Here is a 25,697-nt window from a genome sequence, read left to right on the forward strand (position 1 = left end):
AGCTCAGGTCATGATCTCAGGGTTCTGGGATGGAGGCCCACGTTGGGCTCCCTGTTCAGTGGGGAGTCGGCTTCTCTGTCTCCCTTTGCCCCTCCCCCAACTTGTGCATGCGCGCGCACGCTCTTTCTCTCTCAAATAAATATCTTAAAAAAAAAGATTTAGCGATCTCAAGGGTTAAATAATTTACATACATGCCATGTCTATTTCCAATGTTCTAATTACCCTCTATCTTTTAAAAGTTTATTATTAGGGGGGACTGCATAGCTCAGTCAGGTAAGTGTCCCACTCTTGATTTCGGCTGGATGGAGATCCGTGTCAGGCTCTGTGCTCATCGGGGTGTCTGCTTGGGATTCCCTCCCTTTCTCACTGCCCCTTCCCCTGCTTGTGTGATAAATAAATCTTTAAAAAAAAGTTTATTATTAAATGAGCCACATAGAGTGTACAGAATGAATGCATGCTATTTAAATAGTGACAATAAACAGGTATATATATGCTATGCAGCTTATAAGACACCACCGATACACTCGAATACCTTCATGACATATAGCAATGACCAACACTGTATACGCTCTATAAAATACAAAGTCCCTTTCAAATACTTGGTATCATGTAATAAAAATTTCTTTTGCTAATGCCTTAAATATTACCTCTACCTTGTAAGTATCATCTCCCTTCACTGGTTCCTTTGCTTGTACCTCCCAAAACTCTTAAGCAGTTTATGGAATATAAAAGGTAGATAAACCTGGATTCTCTACCAATTCTAGTCAGTCTTTTTTCAGAAACACAATTAATAGCTCAAATCAAGATGTCTTCTTCTAGCTTACTCAACAGACCATGTGCACACACACAAACACACACTTTCTCTTTCTTTTTTTTTTTTTTTAAAGATTTTATTTATTTTTTTGACAGAGATAGAGACAGCCAGCAAGAGAGGGAATACAGCAGGGGAGTGGGAGAGGAAGAAGCAGGCTCCTAGCGGAGGAGCCTGATGTGGGGCTCGATCCCATAACGCCGGGATCACGCCCTGAGCCCAAGGCAGACGCTTAACCGCTGTGCCACCCAGGCGCCCCACACTTTCTCTTTCTATCTTACCCTTTCTCTCCCTCACCCTCTCTGAAAAGTGAAACATTTCATTGTCAATGATGGAAAGATAGAAGGATGAACTAGTGCAACTCCTTTACATGGCAATTAGGCAATGTATATTAAAATTTAAAATGCACATACTGGGGCGCCTGGGTGGCTCAGTCTGTTAAGCTCTCGACTCTTGGTCTTAGCTCTGTCATGATCTCCTTGAGACTTTCTTCTGAGGCATATTTTTAGGAGAGTGATATGATATGATTTGTGATCACTTAATAATTTTTTTTTCCCCTTCCCCATAGCCTTGACAATGAAATTAGATCTGATGTCTGGTAGCTAATGCTGTAGCCTAGCTGGTCTAACTAAACATTTTCCTATCACAGTGGACAATTTCTTACCTCTTATCATTGAATACACTAATAACCTTGAGTGGAATGCATTTCTACCTATTTTTACTTTTCTAAATTCTACTCATTCTTCATAGCCCAATACAAATGCTATCTTTTCTGTAATTATCATACTAAGCTAAAAACTAATTGCTCCTCTTTCAGCATCCTAATATACTCTATTCCTGTATATAGCATATATTTCAATCCATATATTACAGATTGCTTTATACACGTTGATCAGGATCAATTTTTTTTTTTTTTAAAGTAGGCTCTACATCCAGCACAGAGCCCAGTGCGTGGCCTGAACTCACAACCCAGACATCGAGACCTGAGCTGAGATCAAGAGTCAGACGCTTAACTGACTGAGCCACCCAGGTATTCTGATCAGGATCAATTTTCTAGTTACTTTTGCATCTTTCTCACAAGGACAGTGCTTTATACACAGCAGACTTTTAATATGTATTTTTAAACATGAATTAATAATGGCTCACATTTAAAAAATATTTTTTCTTAGATCCATAAATTTTTCTAAAACTACTTTGTATTCTTACACAAAATAAATATGAACTTCTTGAACACATGATCATTTAAACTTCAATGGCTTTTTTTTCAGAGGGTTGAGGTAGGGTAGCCCAGTGCCTTTTACTTTTCCTACCCGCACTAAAATAAAAAACAAAAACAAGCAAAAAACACTGAAGAGTTACCTTTTCAACATCTGAAAGAGAAGTGAGTGACTGATTTTGAAGAACCTCTGGTGCGGTGAATGCACGAAGATCCTGATTGGAAATATTTTCATCTGTAAATGACACACTACCAGATGGCAGCAACAGCAGAGACCATGGAGAAATGATGAAACCAAGGGCAGCAGGATCAGCTATGCTTACTGGTTTGTAACCACCCAGAATAAAAAGATTAAAAAAAAAAACTGCTTAAAATTATAATCGAAGTATGGATCATTTCAATGACTATCCCAACTTATTCACATTTATGTTAGCACGTAGTTACATACACCACAGCAACATGTTACAGAGCAAATGGGTTTCATGTATCTACTATTGCTAGCATTATTAACAACATTACCTTGATTTGGCTTAACTGTTTAAAACTGAGATGGTAAACCTTGGAGAGCAGAGATAGAAAATTCTCCTTGTCAGTCATAAGAATTAAATTTGGTTCAAAAACTTTACCACAGTGATATAGATATGCATAAGGATCAGGTGGTTCTTACACTTTGATTTAGACTATAGTGTTCTGAAACGTAGAAAATAATTCCTTTGATAATTCATCAGATTTGGAATTATTAAGGTTTCAACTATAACAGAAAGTCTCTTGTTTTGCATCAATATATATATTTGTCTGAGTTTGGATTTTTGTCTTGTTTGCATTTGTTCATCATTTCACTAGAATTTCAGGCAGCTTCTGTACTACCATATGTGATCACTGAGGTGTGTAACATTTTTGTTTTAATGTTTGCCTGTATGGCTGCCTAACAGCACATGTTTAAGAGTATCCAAACAAAACAAAACAAAACACCAAACAAACAAAAAACCATTCCTCAGATTTCAGCTGGCCTGCTCACAAAAGTAAAGGTATACATTAGGCTCAACAAAACAGACTTATTAGAGGGAATTTATTTTGTCCTCCCGTCGCAAAAAGAAATTAATATACATCTTAAGGTAACTGCTACGTGAACTGGATTATGGACTCAAGAAACTGCTCTAGGAGAGTCACAGAAGGCCTGTGACTGCCAATGCACTATTATTTAACCTGGATAGGCTGTACTGATATCTCTCTAAGTCAAATCATAAGAAACTGACAGAAGTCTATGGTACAATTTGTTAAACATACTACAGCTTCTATGCGTTCCTGAACACAACTTTTATTAATGGAATCATTCATCCTTTCTGACTTTTTAACCTCTACTTACGGTCAAGATTCTGATAATAATTTGACTTACGCTAATAAAAAGTAAACTATTAAAATTCATTCCTTTTTTAGAGATTAAAAGAACAACTATATAAAGTACAACTAAATAAAGTTTGTGTTTGTTTGCTTTTACTGAATATCTAAAGTATACCATTATCATAAACTCTTTTCAGATTTAAACATAACCTTCCCAATGTGACAAGTCATTTGCCCAGAGAGCCTACAGTACCACTGGGGAGATAAAATGTATTCATAAATAAATACAAGATAGAAAGCATAAGGTACTTAAGAGAGAAAAAAGAACACAAAAGGGAGTTTAGAGGACAGCATAATTACTTCAACTACAATGAAGAAAGAATTAATTTCTTTTTTTATATGTGGCCCTTTAATATGAGTAAGATTTGACCATGGTTAAGGGGGGATTCCAAAGAAAAGAAACAGCCAAAGCAAAGACATGTGGTCAGGAAATTATTAAGTTTGTACAAGGAACAGCAAGAACTTTGGGCAGAGACATGGTAGAGAGCAGTGAGAAACAAAATTACAAAGGTGGTCATATTTTCACTTGTCAGAAAACACACACATAAAGAAATGACAGGTATTTTCATTGTTTTCAAATTTGATTTTTAAATGTCTGGTAATAAAGCTAAAGCAGCTGCAACAACCAATTACATTGCTGTCAAATACCCAAAAACACACACATATGACATTTAAGTATTAGATTCTTTAGAGAACAGTCACACCACAAAATATATTTTTCAATAATTATAAAGGGTTATGCAAACCTACGAGTGAGGAAATTTAGAGTAGTGGCTCAAATCAGTGTAATTCACTGTCCTTGTCTAACCACAAGGAAAGAATTTAAAGCAAATGCATTCAAATCCTTCACAAAATGCTAACAAAAGAATATTTAAAAATGGAATTCCAGAAGCTTGTAATTTGATGTTCCATAATGTTTTACTTGTGTGATGATTATCCTCAAGAATGCTATTATTATGAAACAGTAAATCAGATGTGAACTGATTCCAGTAGTCAAATGATTCTATTTATAGACTTTTACCAACATTCCACAGAAAAAGTTGCTTAAACAGAATTTCAAGTGGCTAGAGGCAAAGTTAGAAATAAGCAAAAATCTGATATGCAAAGAAATATCTTACTCAGAGCTTCTTTCTGATGTTCCCTTAAACTAAGTTCCATATCCACGCTTTTAGTAAAATTTATTTTTAAAAAGATTTAACTTCTTTATTTGAGAGAGAGAGAGAGCACACCCGTGAGCGTGTATGAGTGAGGGGAGGGGCAGAGGGGGAGGTACAGAGAGAGGGAGAGAGACGGTCTCAAGCAGATTCCTGACACCAGGCTGGATCTCGCAACCCTGAGATCATGACCTGAGCGAAGATCAAGAGTCGGATGCTTAACCAACTGAGCCACCCAGGCGCCCACCACACCCCCCCCCCCCCGGAAGGAGTTTACTTCCTACTGTCTCCTTCATTTTATTTTTGGCCTCCCAATTATGGCATAAAAATTAGGGAAATGATCATAACTGGTAACAAACATGATAAGAGAACTAAACAAAAGTATCAGGAAATCATCTAAAGACTTAAAACAACAATATCATTTTGGCCTGAAAAATCCCTTTGCCTATTTAAGTACATATACAGAAATTTTAGTCCTCCTATTCCATATGTTCTATTAGAGTGCTTGTCAAAAATCTATGCAGAGGCCACTGTTCCAAACTCCAAAAAATCTGATGAAGTCACTCTATAATACACAATTCTCTAAAAAATTCAGTTCCTTTGTATATACAAATATATACAGCGCTAAATATATCATCTCGTATAACAAGGCACAAAGAAATAATTGCTTCAGAATGTTTGAACAGTTTCTTGATTAGTAAAACTTTCTGATAAATTATTTAAGATTCACTGGAATTTTTAGTCTATGCTGCAGATCGATTCCCAATTAAAAATTTATTGATTTCTCATAAATTGCTACTACTTTTTTAAAACTTCAGTTTCTCTAATATGAATCAGATATCTTGATATAGCCAATTGTTCAATAGCACTTAATAAACTCCAACAAGGCTTTGATCCTAGAATTTATATTCCAGTGTAGTAGTTCCCCAACCTTGCTGATCATCCAAATCTCTAAACTCTACGGGAAGATTTGGAAAGATATTAGACAACTGTCAGCTTCCTTTCATTCCTTTTACTATCTGACTTCATTAATTTAGTATGTAGTCTTATTTAATTAAGAGACGAAGTATATGGAGCGCCTGGGTGGCTTAGTCGGTTAAGTGTCCAACTCTGGATTTTGGCTCAGGTTATTATCTCAGGGCCAGGGATTGAGCTCCAAGTTGGGCTCTATGCTCAGCAGGTAGTCTGCTTGAAATTCTCACCCATGCATTCTCTCTGTATAATAAATAAAACTTTGAAAAAAAAAAAAAAAGACAGAGAAGTATAGTATAATGGTTAGGAGTTCAGACTGAAGCCAGAATCTCTGGGTTAAAATCCTAGGTTTGACTTTTATAGCTTACACTGTGATCTTAAATAAGTTACCTAGCCTCTCTTTGCCTCAACTTCCTCATTTGAATAGGTAAAGTTGTGACGATTCATGGAAAAAGCCCTTGGAACTGTTCCTGGCACAAAGAAAGTACAATACAAAAGTAGTAGCTATTACTATTTAATAAGTCTTTTCTCTGAAGATACCATATGCAGACAGTACATCTAAGAAAACTCACTATTTAAGTTCATCCTCAATCACCTACGTAGCTTCCCCCACCACCCAATGGAAGATGAAGGAGCATACCATATATAACAGGTACTATAAATTTCAGAAGAATATATCAAATTAGATTTTTAGGAATTTTTTGGCATCTGTTACCTAGAAGTCACATTAGAAATACAAATGATTTAAGGTACGAAGTATCCTAAAATATTATTTTTTTCTTTAATTCCTTGGGGGAATATACCTTCTATAAGTGTTCTATTTATTATATGGTATTCCTAGTTAGCAGCGATACCAAATTTAGAAAAAATCAATCCAGTTTGTACTTACTAACTACTCATGTGAAATTGGTATTTTACTGTACCTACTGATTATCTTTAGGTATGAAACGAATTATTAGATGACGTTTATTTGTAAAGTACACATATAAACTATGGTATCAGCATACAGTTTTAGAAATTTTTATTTGAAATAGAGGTTATAGTCTGCTGATAAAATGAAATTATGCAGATATGCCCTCCAAATTGATGTATTTTATGAGCTTTTCTTCACTACAATAGGAGAGAAAGGCATTTTTATTTCTTCATGATGACAGTTACTCACACAAGTACACATGTTCTTTTTCTTTTTTGCTTTTAAACACTAAACACATGCAAGCCACTTATCCAAACCACAACCACTGGAATCTTGGTATGGCATCTGATCAGTTAGGCTTTTAGTAGTTTTGTTTTGTTATGTACTCGCAAGATTCTTGCGGTAATTCCAAACCGTGCCTCTTGTTAACAAAACACCAATGAGATCGGAGTTAACAAAAGTGGTATATAGGCAATCTATACTAGTAAAACTAAATTGGTTATGATTATTAAAAGCAACAGGGCTTATATGGTGAGACAATATGAATACAGAAGGATGCAGGTCCCTAAGAATTTGCTCTCTACTTCAGCAAACTTTCCTGGCCACCTGATCCAAACAGCATGAAAGAAACAGCAGCAGTTCCTTTCATGTCTTCTTTCATTCCTATCATATTCTCAGGAAGCTGCCTACTTCATTCTTTTCATATACTGAGTTCCTCCTCTTTCATTTTTCTTTGGTGTTCACTTTTTCCATAAACCGTCTTTGCACTCAGCAATAAAAACTGCACACCCAAAATTTATACGCCAAAATTCCGAACAAAATGCTTTTGTAACTCTGTTTTTACACATTTCTTCTAGAATGTAAGTGCTTTAAGGATATTAATTATGAATTTCTTAAAGATCAAGTACAATGCCATTACAATAACATAATTGCAATACTCGAAAAAAATGTATTTGTTTACAATTTCAACTCCATACCACAGGTTCACAATCTTTTAAGGGTATCTTTCTGCTCTGCTCTGCTATGACAAGAATTTGTCAATTTACATTTTGCCGGTCACGAAAAAAGGTTATTTTGGAGCTTCATTATGAAGAAAAACAAAGTTTGCTTTCAACACCAGGAACTTTATTCACTGAGAGATTACTCCAATCTTTATTTTATTCTACAATCTTTATTACTTTCAGTTATTTTTTCCAAATACCAGTCAAAGGAAGTGTCAGCTTTGTTAATTGGAATATTGAAACGAACTTTAAATTTACAAAGTATCTGCCTTAGAGGGTTGGGTAGTTAAGAAAGCACACAAGCCTCTTGTCTCCTGGTCTCCTAAGTCACAGGATTTTACACAGTATTTTCTAAAAGCTGAATCCTGAGGATTCAGACACCAGTACCAGTTGAGTTGACACACACATAAGAACTATTACCCTTAAGAGGGTCAATAAAATGGTATCAAAGCTCAATTAAGTTGCTTCTTGACCTTGTACTTGCTCCATTTCTTTTTTTTTTAAAGATTTTATTTATTTATTTATGTGACAGAGAGACAGTCAGCGAGAGAGGGAACACAGCAGGCGAGAGGGAGAGGAAGAAGCAGGCTCATAGCAGAGGAGCCTGATGTGGGGCTTGACCCCACAACGCCGGGATCACGCCCTGAGCAGAAGGCAGACGCTTAACGACTGCGCTACCCAGGCGCTCCTGTACTTGCTCCATTTCTATGTCAATTAACGGATAGTAAGAACATCATGTAGGACTTTATATTCTCCCCTAATGCTTAAAATTTTTTTTCAGTTTATAAAGCTTTATAAAGCTGTATTTTTCAAGAGATACGGCAAACCAGAAAGTGTTACAAGTAACTCTTTTTATCAAATTATAATAAAGTCATTTTGTATTGGAAAAGCAGAATGACTGTCAGAAATAACTTAAGACTAGAAGTGAGACTTAAATAGTCCTTCTCTATTTATAAGGAAGAAGCTGAATCAATGGGGCCAAACTGAAGATCCCACTGTGCATTTAGAAATAAATTGCCTTACTCACCGAACAAAATTATCTTCATTTGTTTTTTTCTTTCTTGTCCCCAAAGGAAAGTAAACTACAAATGAACTTCCTATGCATTTTGTTTCTTCTTTGACCCTTTCCATAAAGGCAGGGAATATCTATGATGTATCTCTTCAAGCTTTGCAGCAAGCACCTGGGGTCTCCTACCGTGTCTAATATATGCATGTGTCATTAAGCATACAACTTGTACCTAGAAAAGATACTGACGTTTGGAGGGTCCAAACGTCAAGAGCAGAACTATTTCCTATATGTGTAATCTTCCACGCTGCAGACTTCTAAAAGACAAATTTGCTTGAAAGTGGTTTCTTTCTTAAAATACGCCAATCGTATCTTACTTGACCCTCCCATGCAGGTAGTTGTGAAAATGTTCATCTTGAATGGTAAAGCCTATTTCAAAACTTGATTATATTTTGGAACCAAGCGCCAAGCTTCTTAAAGCACTGGCATTTCTCCTGCCACCCAGCAACTTCCTGAAGGCCTCTGTAGATCACACGGTGGCTGCATTATACTTTGTCAAATTAAACTATAACCGAGGTAAATCAGCAACAGAACTAAATTTTAAGTTAAAGGCCATTTATAAAACAGCAGGTTTTATTTTTTTCTCCCTCCCAACAGTTTCAAGTTCCTAGAAAACATCTTCTTCCACTCCTGCTAACTGAATAAAACTGGGGAAAAAAAGATTACAAATTTTCAAGAATGAACTCAGCAACTTCTCTTTACTTTCAAGGACCTGGAATTTATACAGGGACTGAAAAACCAAAAATATTAAGGGTGTCTGGCATTTATTTCATTTTTTGAGAACTGGATGAAAAGGTCAATGAAGACTAGTTTATATTTTCAGCTTCTAGAAAAAGGAAATAGTTTGCCAGAGAAAAACTGACTTTAATTATGATGACATGATTCCACAGAACCACGATCTGAAGCTATTTATGAAAAATACTTTTGTGATTACTAACGGTATTCTCTGGTGCTTTTCAGATACTCCTCCCTATTTACATTTTCAAGAACTTTTCCTTCTCAAAGAGAAATGGGAGAAGGCCACTTGTTGGAATGGTAAACCATTCCACTGTCCAAAAAGATATTTTAGGATATATTTCCTGTAAAAATGTTAAGGCCTCTGTAGATCACACGGTGGCTGCATTATACTTTGTCAAATTAAACTATAACCGAGGTAAATCAGCAACAGAACTAAATTTTAAGTTAAAGGCCATTTATAAAACAGCAGGTTTTATTTTTTTCTCCCTCCCAACAGTTTCAAGTTCCTAGAAAACATCTTCTTCCACTCCTGCTAACTGAATAAAACTGGGGAAAAAAAGATTACAAATTTTCAAGAATGAACTCAGCAACTTCTCTTTACTTTCAAGGACCTGGAATTTATACAGGGACTGAAAAACCAAAAATATTAAGGGTGTCTGGCATTTATTTCATTTTTTGAGAACTGGATGAAAAGGTCAATGAAGACTAGTTTATATTTTCAGCTTCTAGAAAAAGGAAATAGTTTGCCAGAGAAAAACTGACTTTAATTATGATGACATGATTCCACAGAACCACGATCTGAAGCTATTTATGAAAAATACTTTTGTGATTACTAACGGTATTCTCTGGTGCTTTTCAGATACTCCTCCCTATTTACATTTTCAAGAACTTTTCCTTCTCAAAGAGAAATGGGAGAAGGCCACTTGTTGGAATGGTAAACCATTCCACTGTCCAAAAAGATATTTTAGGATATATTTCCTGTAAAAATGTTAAACATGACTGAAACAAATCACCCAAAAAGGTAAATATCTTAACTGGTTATGAAATGATACAAGGCATAAGGCCCTGTATTAATTTTTGTATTTGAAAAAAGAAATAGAGAAGTAATCATAAAATGCTTTCTTTAAAAGCTTAGTTACATAATATGGATAAATCACAGAATGTTGAGTAAAAGAAGTCAGACACAAAAGAGTTTCCATTGTATGATTCTATTTATATGATGTTTAAAATCAGGCAAAATTTATCTATGTAACAGGTCATAATAATGATTACTCTTGGTAGTCAAGAATTAAGCAGGAAAAGAAATAAACCCACATGTATACGGCCAATTAACAAACAACAAAGGAGGCAAGAATAAAACAATGGGGGAAAGACAGTGTCTTCAACAAATGGTGCTGGGGAAACTGGACAGCTACATGCAGAAGAATGAAGGTGAACCACCTTCTCACACCACACACAAAAATAAGCTCAAAATGGATTAAAGATCTAGGTGTGAGACCTCAAACCATAAATATCCTAGAAGAGAACACAGGGAATAATTTCTTTGACATAAGCTGTAGCAACGTTTCTCTAGGGATGTCTCCTCAGGCAAAGGAAACAAAAAACAAAAATAAACTGCTGGGACTGCAACAAAATAAAAAGCTTTTGCGGTGCCTGGGTGGCTCAGTCAGTCAAATGTCTGCCTCCAGCTCAGGTCATGATCCTGGAGTCCCGGGATCAAGTCCCGCATCTACTCCCCAGCAGGGAGTCTGCTTTTCCCACAGACCCTCTCCCCTCTCTTGCTCTCTCTCTCTGACTCTTTCTCAAATAAATAAATAAAATCTTTAAAAAAAAACATAAAAAATAAAAACCTTTGCACAGTGAAAGAAAAATTAAAAGACCATCTTCTGAATAGGAAAAGATATTTGCAAATGATATAACCAATAACAGGTTAATATCCAAAATAAAACAAGTTACACAACTCAACAACAAAAAACCAAACAATCTGATTTAAAAATGGACAGAGATGGGACGCCTGGGTGGCTCAGTTGGTTAAGTGTCTGCCTTCAGCTCAGGACATGATCCTAGGGTCCTGGGATAGAGTCCCTGCATCAGGCTCCTTGCTCATCGAGGAGCCTGCTTCTCCCTCTGCCTATCACTCCCCCTGCTTGTGCTCTCTCTCTCTGATAAATAAATAAAATCTTCAAAAACAAAAAAAAAAATAAAAATAAGAAATGGAGAGAGGACCTGAAAAGACATTTTACCAAAGACATACAGATAGCCAACACACACATGCAAAGATATTCAGCATCATTGATCATCAAGGAAATGCAAATCAAAACTACAACCAGATATCATCTTACACCTGTCAGAATGGCTAAAATCAAAAAGACAAGAAATAACAAGTGTTGGTAGGGATGTGGAGAAAAGGGAAAACTGCATTATTGGTAGCAATGTAAATTGGTGCAGCCACTGTGAAAAACAGTATGGAAGTTCTTCAAAAAATTAAAAATAGAAATACTATATGATACAGGAATTCCACTACTGGGTATTTAGCCAAAGAAAACAAAAATACTAATTCAAAAAAGATATATGCAGCTGTAAGTTTATTGCAGCATTATTTTCAATGACCAACATATGGAAGTAACCTAAGTGTCCATTGATAGACAAATGGATAAGGAAGATGTGGTGTACACACACACACACACACACACACACACACACACACACACACACACACAAAGAGGAATATTACACAGCCACAAAAAAGGATGCGATCGTGTCATCTGTGATGACATGAATGGACCTACCGGATATTATGCTAAGTAAGTCAGAAACAGAAAGACAGATACCATATGATTTTACTCATATGTGGAATCTAAAAAACAAGTGAATAAATAATCAAAAAGCAGAATCAGATCTATAAATACAGAGAACAAACCAATGGCTGCCAGAGTGGAAGGGGTGGAGGGTAGGAAAAATGTGTGAAGGGAAGTGGGAGATACAGGCTTCAAGTTATGGAATGAGTAAGTCATGGGAATAAAAGGTACAGTATAGGTAATATAGTTAATAATATGGTAAGGGCATCGGTGTGGCTCAGTTGGTTAAATGTGGAACTCTTGATTTTGGCTCAGGTCATGATCTTAGGGTTGTGAGATCGAGCCCCACATTGGGCTCCATGCTGGGTATGGAGCCAGCTTGAGAGTCTCTCTCTCTCCCTCACCTTCTGCCCCTCCCTTCCCACTCAGGTGCTCTCTTTCTCTCAAAAAAATTTAATAATATTGTAAGAGTGTTGTATGGCAACAGATGGTAGCTACACTTGTGCTGAGCAGTACATAACACATACAGAATTTGAAACACTATGTTGTACACCTGAAACTATGTAACATTATGTCTCAACTATAATCAAAGAAGAAGAGAAGAAGGAGGAGGAGGAGGAGGAGGAGGAGGAGAAGGAGGAGGAGGAGGAGGAGGAGAATTGAAAGGCCCGAGCATGGGGGAGACTTCCCAGGTGTTGGAAAGGTTCTATATCTTGATTTGGGTGGTAGTTATATGGGTGTGTACTTTCATGAAATCCATCAGGCTGTACGATTAACAATAATGCTCTTTATTAAGTAGGTGAAGGGGATAGGGAATTAAGAGGTACAGACATCCAGTTATTAAAAAAAAAAAGAATAACACTCTGTTCTATATTCATTATACCTCAATATTTTTAAAAAAATCCTTAACTATGAAATTCAAACAATATATATTGTGAGTAAAATTCTTTTTATCAGCCCAGGATGAGGCTAGAATGCATGACCTGTAGCAACTTTCCTGTTTAAGTGTATGACTCTTGGGGCACCTTGGTGGCTCAGTCATTCAAGTGTCTGCCTTCAGCTCAGGTCATGATCCCAGGGGTCCTGGGACTGAGCCCCATGTTGGGCTCCCTGCTCAGCAGGGAGCCTGCCTCTCCCTCTCCCTTTGCCCCTCCCTCTGTGCTCTATCACATGCTCTCTCTCTGTCAAAAAAAAAAAAAAAAAGTATAACTCCTTAAATTTATAAAATGGTCTGTTTGTCACATCTCAAGCCAAAAAAATTGCAAATCAAAACAGTGTATTGACTGTGTATTTATGGGGGAGGTGTGGTTTACTACAAGTGCTTCATACACTTGTTAAGCAACTGACATTATTCATTTGAAGAATGCTAGATATTAATTTCATGTTTTATAGTTTGTTTCCAGGGAGAAAAATGGGGTAATGTTGTCTGGTTCAAACACATTTAACTTGAAGGACCTGTTCATTGTGGCTTTATAAAGACAGGGCAAGATGTAGCTTGTCAAAGAAGTGATACACCCTGTTAATCAAGAAAATTATGATTGTAGATAATTAGGAATGTAATATAGAGAAAGACTAGTTAGGATTTGGTCTTTTAAAAGCTGCCTAGACTATACAAAGATTTACTCAAAAGCTTTTAATCCATAAAAACTTTCTATATTTCCTATAAAGGCTTATGAAACAAACAAACCAAGAAATCAGTTTGAAGTTCAGTGCCTTGTCTCTCTTCTCATGGACGAGTTCAGTTATTTATTCTCCTTTGGTTCTACCAGATTGGAAGTTTTATACTTCTCTCTTTTTGCTTTCTGATTATCCTTACAAATTTTAAGGATATTTGACGGCACAAGCTCTAAAGTCAATAAAGCTACCATTCCCGTAAGTCAAACCCTTAAACTGTTTTAACTCCTATCATTTACCCTAGTCTCAATGCTATTATCTATAACTTTAAATTTGACATCATTATTATTGATATTTTAATAAAGCCAATGCTTATTTAGAGTTACTATCAAGTTAACTAATTATTCTGCTTGTCATTCCTTTTTTAAGACTTTTTCCTTCTGGGTTAAATTTTCTTCTTAAGGAAACACATCTTTTAGTAGTTTCTTCAATGATGTTTTATTGATGGTGAATTTTCACTTTTTCATGAAAACGCTTTTGACAGTTTAAGAGGACATTAAATTCTATCTGCACATTCTGGTACAGTAGCCATTAGCCACATACAGCTTTTAAGAACTGGAAATGTGACTAACATAACTGAGAAACTGAATTTCACATATATTTTAAATTTTAAAATGAAGGGGCACTTGGGTGGCTCAGTTGGTTGTGACTCTTGATCTCAGCTCAGGTCTTGATCTCAGGGTCATGAGTTCAAGCCCTACGCTGGACTCCATGCTGGTCGTATAAAAAGACAAATAAATTTAAAAATGAATATTTAATCAGTTATTAGGAAAACTTTTTAAAGTATGCTTGGAACAACTTGAGTATGTAAATATACTTTTTCATCAATACATTTTATAAAACCTAAATATTTTTGATGAAATTTAGAGTGAATTGAGATGGGCTATGAATATAAAATAGATTTTAAATTAGTATAAAAAAGTGTACATCTTATTAATACTTTTTTATATTGACAACATATTAGAATATTTTAATATATTGGATTAAATGAAATATATTAAAATTAACTTCATCTATTTCTTTTTTAACCTTTTTAAGTGTGGCTCCTAGATAATTTTAAATTATATCTATGACACATATTATATTTCCATTAGACAGTGTTGTTCTAGGTTATTCTTTGATAATTTTTATTATTTTAAAAATAATTACAACATATTCTCATAGCAGTTTTAAGATATTTTACCAAATTCTGATTCTATTGTTGCTGTTATGAAGTCCTCAATTAGCCTAATTGTTTTTTCATTATAACTAATCCATCTTTCCTTTTTTGATGGCTTTAAAAATCTTCTCTTTATCTATTATGCTCTGTATGTCCAAGCCCATGAATCTAGGTATGGATGCATTTTTATTTCTTTTGACTGTGACTAAACTTCTAGAATATGAAGATGTATGTATTTTATCAATTCTGAAAAATTCTCTACTATATATTTTCATTTATTGTTCTCTTTCTCATTCTCTCTAGTTTTTTTTTTTTTTTTTGAACTCATAACAGGTATGTTGGACCTTCTCATTCAATCTTCCATGAACCTTAACTCTACCTTATATTTTTAATATCCAAGTGAATTCCTCAGTTCTACTGTACAGTTTACTAATTTACTCTTTTAAGAAGAAAAGAGAATCTATGTAAACTGTTATTAAAGAGTTCCTGAGAGGTTTATCTTTAATTTCTAGATGTTCTAATTTTTTTTTTATCCTGCCTGTGTTAATTTGGTAAGGTTACCACTACAAATATCAGACCCAGAGTAACTTCAACAACAGAATTTTCTCACAATTCTGGAATCTAGAAATTCAAGAGGATGGTGCCGTAGGCCTGGTTTCTGTTAAGGCCGCTCTCTTTGGCTTGTCAGTGCCCATCTTCTCCTTGTGTCCTCACATAGTCTTTGCTCTGTGTGTGTCTGTCCTAACTCTTATCATTAAAAATTAGTCATATTGGATTACAGCCCACACAAATAACCTCATTTTAACCTAATTAACTTATTAAAGACCCTACCTCCAAATACAGTCATACTGTGAGGTATCAGGAGTTAGGATTTCAACATAGGACTCCTGAGAGAACAAAATACAACCCATAACACTTTCTGTTTTTAAAATTTTCAATATCTTGAACTTCTCCTCCTTATATTTCTAATCACTTTAATACACTAAACTTTATATACTAATTTAGATATACTTATTAGATGATTCTATTATAAGAATTTGATATTAATTTTTAAAGGTGGGGAATCTACTTCTGCTATTTGACCAATAAAGAGAAAAATAAACCGAGACAGTCAGGGTCAGCATTTGATGGGTAAAGATTTTCTTTTAAAAACACAGAGTTTGGGGCACCTGGGTGGCTCAGTCGGTTGAGCATCTGCCTTCGGCTTGGGTTGTGTATTTGAGGTCCTGGGGTCAGGGCCCCACATCGGGCTCCCGGCTCAGTGGGGAGCCTACTTCTCCCTCTGCCCTCTTCTTCTGTCCCTCCCCCTGCTTGTGCTCTCGCTCTCTATAAATAAAATATTTTTTAAAAACCCAGAGTTTCAAATTAAGAAAAAAAAGCTAAGTTCTAAATTTATAAATAATTTTTAGAAAACATTTGATATATTTTAAAAGGAGCTTTATTAAAGCATAATATGACACATAATAACTGCCTATACTGAAAGAGTACAATTTGATGTTCTGACCTATGAATACACTTTTGAAACTATTATCACAATCAAGATAATAAACATATCCACCACCCACCAAGTTTTCTCATACACTGTGTAATCCCTGCATTCTATCCCTTCTTGAACCTCTCATCCCCAAGGAACCACTAATCTGCTTTATTACTATAGTTCAGTTTGCATATTTTAGAGTTTTAGATTAGAATCATACAGTATATATATTTTTTTGGTCTGACTTCATTCACTCAGCATAATTATTTTGAAATCAAGCCACATTGCTGCATGTATCAATAGTTTACCCCCTTTTATTGTTGTGTATTGTTTCTTTATATGGACATTCTACAATTTGTTTATCCAGTCACCTGTTGATGGACATCTGGTTTGTTTCCAGGTTTTGCCTACCGCAAATAAAGCTAAGATGAACATTTACATACAAGGCTTTTTATGGACATAGGTTTTAATTTCTTTCGGTTAAGTATTTAGGAGTGTGTATGATGGTAAGTGTATATTCAACCTCTCAAGAAACTGCTAAAACAGTTCCCAAAATGTGAAACTGGATCATTTTATATCCCCACTAGCAGTATATATATTCTAATAGAGCTGAAGAAATATGTGGCTTTAATCCTACATCTTTCTGATGATATTGAGATTTTTGTATTTCCCCGACGTCTAATAATTTCAAGTTATTTGAAATCAGAAATCTGTATATCTTATTTGAAAAACTAGCTATTCAAATCTTTTGCCCATTTTGGGGGCTTGTTTGCTCCTTACTATTGCGTTTTGAGAATTCTTTACATATTCTGGATACAAGCCTTTTATCACTTACATCATTTACAAACATCTTCTCCCAGTTTGTGGCTTCTCCTGTCATTCTCTTAATAATGTGTTAAGAAGAAGGGTGCCTGGGTGGCTCAGTCAGTTAAGCAGCCAACTCTTAATTTTGGCTCAGGTCATGATCTCAGGGTCCTAAGACTGAACATCTTGGGCTCTGTGCTGAGTGTAGGGCCTGCTTAAGATTCTCTCTCTCCCTTTCCTTCGGCCCCTCCTCTTGCTCTCTCTCTCTCTCTCTCAAAAAAAATTTTTTTTGCTTCTATGTTCATGACTTATATTGGTCTATAGTTTTATTTTCTTTAATTTCTTTTTTTTTTTTGCAAAGATTTTATTTATTTATTCAACAGGATAGAGACAGCCAGTGAGAGAGGGAACACAAGCAGGGGGAGTGGGAGAGGAAGAAGCAGGCTCATAGCGGAGGAGCCTGATGTGGTGCTCGATCCCATAACGCCGGGATCACGCCCTGAGCCGAAGGCAGACGCTTAACCGCTGTGCCACCCAGGCGCCCCAATTTCTTTTTTTTTTTTTAAAGGGAGGTTTCAGATTTTATTTATTTATTTGGCAGAGAGAGAGGGAGAGAGCACAAGCAGGGGGAGCAGCAGGCAGAGGGAGAGGGACAAGCAGGCTTCCCGCTGAGCAGGTAGCCCGACATGGGGCCTAATCCCAGGACCCTGGAATCATGACCTGAGCTGATGGCAGACAGACGTTTAACTGACTAAGCCACCCAGGCGCCCCTATTTTCTTTAATGTCTTTGTCTGATTTTGATATTAATGTTGACCTCACAGAATTAGTTGGGAAGTGTTTGCTTCTCTTCAATTTTCTTCAAGTGTTTGATATAGAATTGGTATTATTTCTTCCATAAATTTTTAGAATTCTCTAGTGAAGCAATGTGGGCCTGGGGTTTTCTTTGCGAAACATTTAAAAATATACATTCATTTATCTTCATAGACATAGGGCAATTCAGGTTGTCTACTCATTCTTGAATGAACTTTGGTAGTTTTTGTCTTTTAAGGTGTTCAATTTTTTCAACATCTTTGGTCATAACTTTCCCTTACTATTCTTTTAATATCTGTAGAATCTGAAGTGATGTCAGTTTTGTCCCCTGACATTATTTCTCTAAATATCCTGTTGCTATGCTCATAGAAAGGCTATTGATTTTAAAACTTTATCGTCATGTATAATAAAGTAATTGTATGGCTCTAAATAGGTATTGCTCATAATGACTTATTTTAAAATAGTCATATTATTTCTACTCTGCCGATATTAATTCTTATAAGTCATTTAAACTGGGCCTTATTTCCTTATCTCTAAAAATGATTAGGTGAAATGCATTAAAATCTTTCCAGATCAAAGAGTTTGATTCCATAAATAAAAATATATATGTAAGTGTATTCTGAGTTGATATATTTCTTGTATGTTATTTTTCCCTTTCAGTAGCAAGAAAATTTCCCTGGAATTATTTATTTTTTTTTAAGATTTTATTTATTTGTTTGAAAGAGAGAGCGCATGAGCAGGGAGGAAGAACAGAGGGCAAGGGAGAAGCAGACTCCCCACTGAGCAGGGAGCCTGACATGGGGGCTTGGCCCCAGTACCCTGGGATCATGACATGAGCTGAGGGCAGACGCTTAACTGAGCCACCCAAGTACCCTCCCTGAAAGTATTTATAAATGAAAGCAATTGCACAAAATAAAAGAAGAACTTATATTTCACTTAATTTTGATAATAAAATAATAGACAATTCTCTAGTATGACTGTTTTTTAAAAAGGTACCCACAAATTCTACTTTTTAAAACACTTTGCAAGAAGTGAGAAACAGAGAAGTTTGTTTGATATTTGTCCCAGATATCTGTAGCAATTTGTTTTCATTCATGCATATAAGCAAGTGTTTATAATGAAATACTGCCAAAGGAGTCTATATGCCATGATCTCTACAACCTTATCTAAATTTGTTTCCCAAAAGGAGTAAGAAATATAACAGTCTTCTTAATTTTCCAAGGATACTTGCCGTTAACTCTTTGAATGTTTTTATTTAGCCAGTGAATGTTACTCATTTTTTAGCACTTCATCAAAATGCTTTATTCTATTTTTAACTATTTATTTAATTTACTAATTTCATTAATTATTATCTAATTTAATAAACAGGGAACCAGATATGACTACATATAAAGGGATTTATATCCTTGCCTCAGTAAGGGAGATTATCTCGTTTTCTCTGATTAGTCATGAAGAGGCAACTTCAGCAACAACCAATCATCTACCCTAATACCTTAAAATCCCTTAGATTCAAAACATCTGTTTTCTGCAAAGAGCAACAGTTCCATAACTAAGAAAAAAAATCACTCTTTTGGGGAACTAATATTGTAAACTAAATTTTCCAAGGCAGCAATAATTTCAGTTCTAAAGATGATCTGGAAAGCACCAAGAATGGCATTGCTTTCTTATTACCTAGGACCACTGAGTCCTTGCATGAGTTCATCCATGATGTAAAAGCTAAAATCTTAAATGAATATATATTTTCTGACATTAGCTATGCCTTCCAACCAATTAATAAAGTGGGCTGAGAAGCATACAGTTAGAGTGTCATAATATGGAAGGACCCTTAATGAAATTCTTCCAGAACTTTTATTTTATTGGCCACTTTAATTTCCTAATTAAAAAATAGGCAAAAAAGGTGGGGGGAAGGTGCCTGGTGGCTCAGTAGGTTAAGCATCTGCCTGTGGCTCAGGTGATGATCTGGAGTCTTGGGATTGAGCCCCACATCCAGCCCTGCATCAGGCTCCCTGCCCAGTGGGGAGTCTGCTTCTCCTCCTTCCTCTGCTCCTCCAACTCATGCTTGCTCTCTCTCTCACTCACTCTCTCTCTCAAATAAATAAAATCTTTTTTAAAATAGGCAAAAAAGTAAAATCCAGCCGTCTACTATTTACAAGTGACACCTAAATTACAATACAGATGATTTGAAAGTAAAGAAGGAGAAAAGATATAGTAGGTAAATGGCAAGGAAGAGGAAGCAGAGGTGGTAATATTAAGAGCAGACTGGATAGAATTTAAGTCAATGAGTAGTAAAAAGGGAAAAAAAAAGGGAGTTATTTTATAGTGATAAAATACCCAGCTCTTTTAAATTAGTCATTAGCCATTATATGTATCATACAAAATAGCATGAAAACACATGTTGGCAGTATTAAGAAGACAGGCAAAGACATCATTATAATGGGAGACTTTAACTATTCCTATGAATTCGACAGATTAATTATACAAACTAATATGTTTACAGAAAAAAATAAAAGCACTAACGCAAGGCCATAACAAATCACACATTTTAACAATCATAAGAAAATAAAACTAAGAGACTTGTATTGTAATAAAAGGAGAAGCAATTATCAGCATCACCATCACCTAAATGTGTGGAATTATAGTTTTCAAAAAGTTTTCTATTTTTCCTTCTCTGAAAAAAACTCATTTAAATATGGTGTCTTTCAATAAGGTCATGCTTAGATATCATTATTCTATGAATAACAACCATAATAAATTTTGTTTTAAAAAAGGCTAAAAGCCTTAAATTACTGGGAGGCTCAAAAAGGTGAAGAAACAACATTTTCTTGATTTGTGTTCAATAATCCCCCGGTGTAAATGCTTATTTCCAGCCCTGTATTCATAGGAGCTCATACTTGCACTTATACACTGAAAAAGACACAGGAGCCACATACAAGTTCAAGAAGATAGGAGAAGAAACGCCATCCATAAGAACCAAAATTAAGGTTTATATAATAGACACAAAAAGACAAAACCAAGAGAAGAAAATACATTTTAGAAAAACAAACTTCTTAGAGACCACTGTATTTTACTTGCTTTTCCACCCGTAACACTCCTACTTTATTCATAAGGGTGTCTACTAGAAAACCAAGACCAACACCATTCATTGACAAACTAAGCACACTAATAATTGTTTTATTTCAATTTGTTATAATAGTCAGGAGAAGAACTTGTGCCAGAAAGACACATGCTACCAAACCAAGGAATGAAAATCTACAGAGATTTCAGTTAAAATAAATCAAATAAGCACAAATTTCCTCCAAATAAATACAAATTTGTCACTGGCAATTATAATAGTTGGCAATTTCCAGACTGCCAAAGTAGCCAAATTCAATTTTTCTATACTACTGATGTTTCCCTGTGAACTGGACTGAAGGCCTTATGCTATCCAGGTCCCCCTGGACAGTGTTTAAGCCCTAAACGCTTTACACTTCATTTTATAACATATCCAGTAAGTCTCTCCATTGTAATGTGCCAATATGCTATGCAGTAATTGTTTCTTAATGACAAGTGCTTTACATTCAGACATTCAGTCTCTATTAACATAACAAACTTTGAAAGAAGAAAACCCCCCAGGTATTTGCAGTGTGCCAGATATTTTGTATGAGTCATGGCCAGGGCAGTGATCCATCCTGCCATTAGTATAATAAAAATAGGTATTATCTCTCCCTCCTTTGAATGTCTGTAGGACTTATTGACCCAATCATTCATTTGGCACAATTTTGAAGTAGCCAACTCTTCACATGCATCTTGTCTGATCTGAGTGAATCCTTAAGGGCAACAGTGTCATCCTCTACTTATTGAGATCTTCCACACAAAACCTCACAGCCAACAGTTGTTTCTTAAATATTAAACTGACTATTGTTAGTTAACTATGGAATGCCACCAACATATCCATCCTTCAACCACATCCTTGGAGCATGTCACTGCTCTATATTCTGGAATGTGCATAATTCCAAATTTTCTGAAAAATTGAAATGAAACAAAGACAAGGTCTACTTAAAATAGCTAGATTTAAGGTAAGTGGCATCAGGTAAAATGAATAAATTTTCTTCAGAATAATCCTAACTCTAATCAAAGATCTTCAAACACCAAACTTACAGCAGAATCGGGAGGGCCCTAACACTGTTTCAAATTCCTGTCCCTGGATTAGAAAATAAAAGCAATGACCACAAAGCTAATTTACCATCTGTCTCCAAACATTCTTCCTCTCTGCTCTAGACCTTCCTATATTCAATGAGTAGTCACCCCTACACCTTCCAAAAGGCTCCCATGGCTCATGGTCATCAGCAATGCCATTGTATAATGATTCTCTAACATGTATCGGAATATCCTTAAGGACTTGTTAAACACAAACTGCTGGGCTCTACCCCTACAGTTTCAAATTCAGTAGGTCTACTGTGGGCCTACATTATTTGCATTTCTAACCAGTTTCAGGTGATGGTGATGCTACTTATCCAGAGACCATACTTCGAGAAACTATTATATGTTCAAATCTTCTCCCATTTCTGTAATGTTTATTGTGTCTGATTAAATTACTCAAATCAATATTAAAATTTAATTCTTTTAGATGAAGCTTGGTTTCTTTATCTACTATTCTACATAGGTGTTGGCCATGTGGACTGAATGCAAACACCATTTTCACATGGAGTTTTCAGTATAGTATTAAATGTTTTGGACAAAGAGTGACTCTAACTTTTCCAGCTCCAAAATGCCACACAGTCATTTGGACCAGGTGATCACTCTATAGGGAAGCACCAAATTAGTTATTTGGTCTACATTACCCCAATTTAGAGTTACAGGGATGCACATATTATTGTCTTTTCCGGGAATGTTTTCCCCTTCTTCTCCTCTGGTTAACTTTTCCTCTTTCAGGTCTTAGCTCAGAGTTGACTTATTCAGGGAACCTTCCTTTTCTTCCCCAAGACCAGGTCAAATCCTATTTTAAGGGGTTTTCAAAGTCACTGAATCCCCTCCTTTGTAGCCCTTGTCATGGTTGCATTTTTTACATTGCTTATATAAGTACTTTAACTAATAGCAATTTTCTGCACTGGATTACAAGCTCCAGACAGGCAGACAATGTTTTTGGTTTTGATCACCATTATATTTTCAGCTCCTAGCACAATATCAGGGACAAAGATGTTCAAATGAAGGTAGACAAGATCTGAGTTTTAGTCCAAAGAAAGATAAGGAAAAGTAATCCTTTCTATACTCTGCCTCCTTATCTGTTTTTCAGCTACCTGATACTCAAAAAAAAAAAAAAAAAAAAAGCGCAAGAAAAAGACAAAAGACTTACCTTTTCTGAATAATTCTTGGAGACTTTCGGCACTTTGATTTAATACAGCCCATATTTCTTCTTCCTGCAGAGGTCCACCCCGAACCTCCAGGGCCTCAGCTAGTGACACGTGCATATTACCTAAGAAACAAAGGGAACAGATGGGCTATGCATCAGCAAATTGTATTGCACTTGTAGAAGTGGAAGCTCTGCATCAGTGATGGGAGACTGAGGTTCCTGGCTACCTCATTAGTCAATATGGACTTGAATCTAGATTTTACCCTACAGCTTAAGATCATAGAGGATAAAGGAACTGGAGGGGAAAAACCTCAAAACAGCTACTTGCCCTAGCCCCACAGGGTCAGCTTCAGAGCCTGAACTGGAAAACAGCTGGTGACTATTCAGAAGTCAGACTTCAAGGTACCAGGAGGCAGCAAAGTGCAGATGATTAAATCAAAACAGCCAGACTGAACAGCAGGCCTTTCAGATTACAGTTCTAGGCTTCATCCTATCCATTCCAGGTAAAAAGAGGAGAGGAGCTCCTACAGCCACGGTGCATGAAGCTCAAATAAAATGGAACACATTTCTTCCATTCATTAATTGATTTCTTTATCTTCGATATATACAGTATAACTATAAATTTTGCACTGAATGGACTTAACTAATTCTAGATCCAGCTTTGCTGACAATTTACGATTTGCCCTTGGAAAAGTCATTTCACTTCTAAACCTCAGTTTTCCATCTGTGACATGGGAATAATAATAATAATAATAATAATAATAATAATAATAATAATAAAAAATGCTATTTTGGGGTGGCTATAATGGGGAAAAGTTATTCCTGTAAACATGCTTTGTAATCTAACTCTATAGAGGATGAATTAATAAAAATTCAGAAGGGTGCCTTTGTGGTGACATTTTTGTAGGGCCAATTTTTTCAGTGGCATTCAATTAAGTGAGTGATATAATGACAAATTTTAAGGTTTTCTATGAGGCACAATAATCCTACTTCCATTGTGAAAGGGAAGAATGCTCAATATCATCATATATAAAGTTTCCTACATTGACATTTCTTGAAAAGAAAATTGCTCTTGGTCACTAAGATTTCTCCCCAACCCAACCAATTTAAGTGTAATGTACATAACGTATATGTCTAGGTAGGCAGAAGCAGAAGGGTTTGGAAAAGAAGCGAAGGGAGTGGAAAATGTTAAATGCTTATTTTCTGTAATTATATCCTTCATTAAATTTTAAAATTAACCTATAAAAAAACAGCTGTTTCAGACAAAAGCTGACTTTGTTTACTCAACTAACAAGGACAGCTAATCCTTTTTTTTTTTAAATTTACATTAATGGGAGCGCATGGGTGGCTCAGTCGTTAAGCATCTGCCTTCAGCTCAGGGCATGATCCCAGAGTCCTGGGATTGAGCCCCGCATCGGGCTCCTCTGCTGGGAGCCTGCTTCTTCCTCTCCCACTCCCCCTGCCTGTCTTCCCTCTCTCGCTGGCTGTCTCTCTCTCTGTGTCAAATAAATAAATAAAATCTTTTTAAAAAATTAAAAAAAATAAAATTTACATTTATGATGCTTTAACTCGAACTTAAAAAAAGCAACTCCACCTACAAATGAGGACAGCCTTGTCCTGTTACTTTCCTTTTTCGAATGTTTACTATAGCATTTTATGCTTAGAATCTGCCTTGAGGGGTGTGCACTTAAATGCACTATGCAGTAGTTAAAAGGGAAGATACAAGATATTGCTTAGAAAAAGCCAAAGGCATTTTTACTTAGCTTGTACAGAAGTGATTATTTATTCAGACAACCCCCCTAAACAGTTTCTTATGCACTTTATTAAATGATAGTACACTTAAAAAAATAATAGCTTCATTGCTTTCTAAGAGAGATTGGAGTTATTATCTTCTACAGAAAACACTGTATGAAATTGGAAGTTTCAACAGATGCATCAAGATACTATTAGCAATCAGATACCAACAGGATTTGTGAAAGTCTACCCTGTAGCAAATTTCCAAAGTAATATGTCTGAGAACTGGTTACATTGCTCTAAAGCCTACCCACAAGATAAAAAGAATAAAGGGAAAATTGCATATGAAGAGTTTCTTTGAAGATAGCTGTACTGATTTTCATGCCTCCCCCCCAAAGCAGGAGGGGTATATGAAGATGCATTTGTTTGACCTCTAGCTGGTAAAAGAGGCTTCCATGGGACCCCTGTGAGTGCTTCCCTGATGTTAGGGAGGATGCCATACTGGTGCCTGATACTTTAGGAATTTTAAGATTTCTGAATCTAAAGTCTTCTAAAAATACTAGATACTTCTAAATGCAAAGGCTATCACTGAGACAGCACCCAGAGAGGAGAGGGCACGTGAGATTCAGACTTGGAAGC

At 35.8% G+C, this 25,697-nt stretch overlaps 1 protein-coding gene across 14 annotated transcripts in view; it reads right to left on the bottom strand.

Moving 5' to 3' along the window:
- Positions 1 to 25,697, bottom strand: part of PTPN13 (protein tyrosine phosphatase non-receptor type 13) — a 199,199-nt gene that overhangs the window by 122,978 nt on the left and 50,524 nt on the right. For 13 of the 14 annotated variants that reach the window (XM_045791283.2, XM_045791210.2, XM_045791325.2 and 10 more), the window contains exons 2-3: positions 23,328 to 23,447; positions 2,171 to 2,349 (exon numbers count right to left, since the gene is read on the bottom strand). In XM_045791283.2, coding sequence (XP_045647239.1) covers positions 2,171 to 2,349; positions 23,328 to 23,442 — 294 coding nt within the window. In that variant the 5' untranslated portion in view covers positions 23,443 to 23,447. Of the gene's footprint in view, positions 1 to 2,170; positions 2,350 to 23,327; positions 23,449 to 25,697 lie in introns of those variants that run through there. The other variant, XM_045791263.2, reaches the window with a different exon arrangement.

This window comes from Ursus americanus, chromosome 8 (genome assembly GCF_024610735.1).
Source record: "Ursus americanus isolate L20-20 chromosome 8, mUrsAme1.1.p, whole genome shotgun sequence".
NCBI lineage: Eukaryota > Metazoa > Chordata > Mammalia > Carnivora > Ursidae > Ursus > Ursus americanus.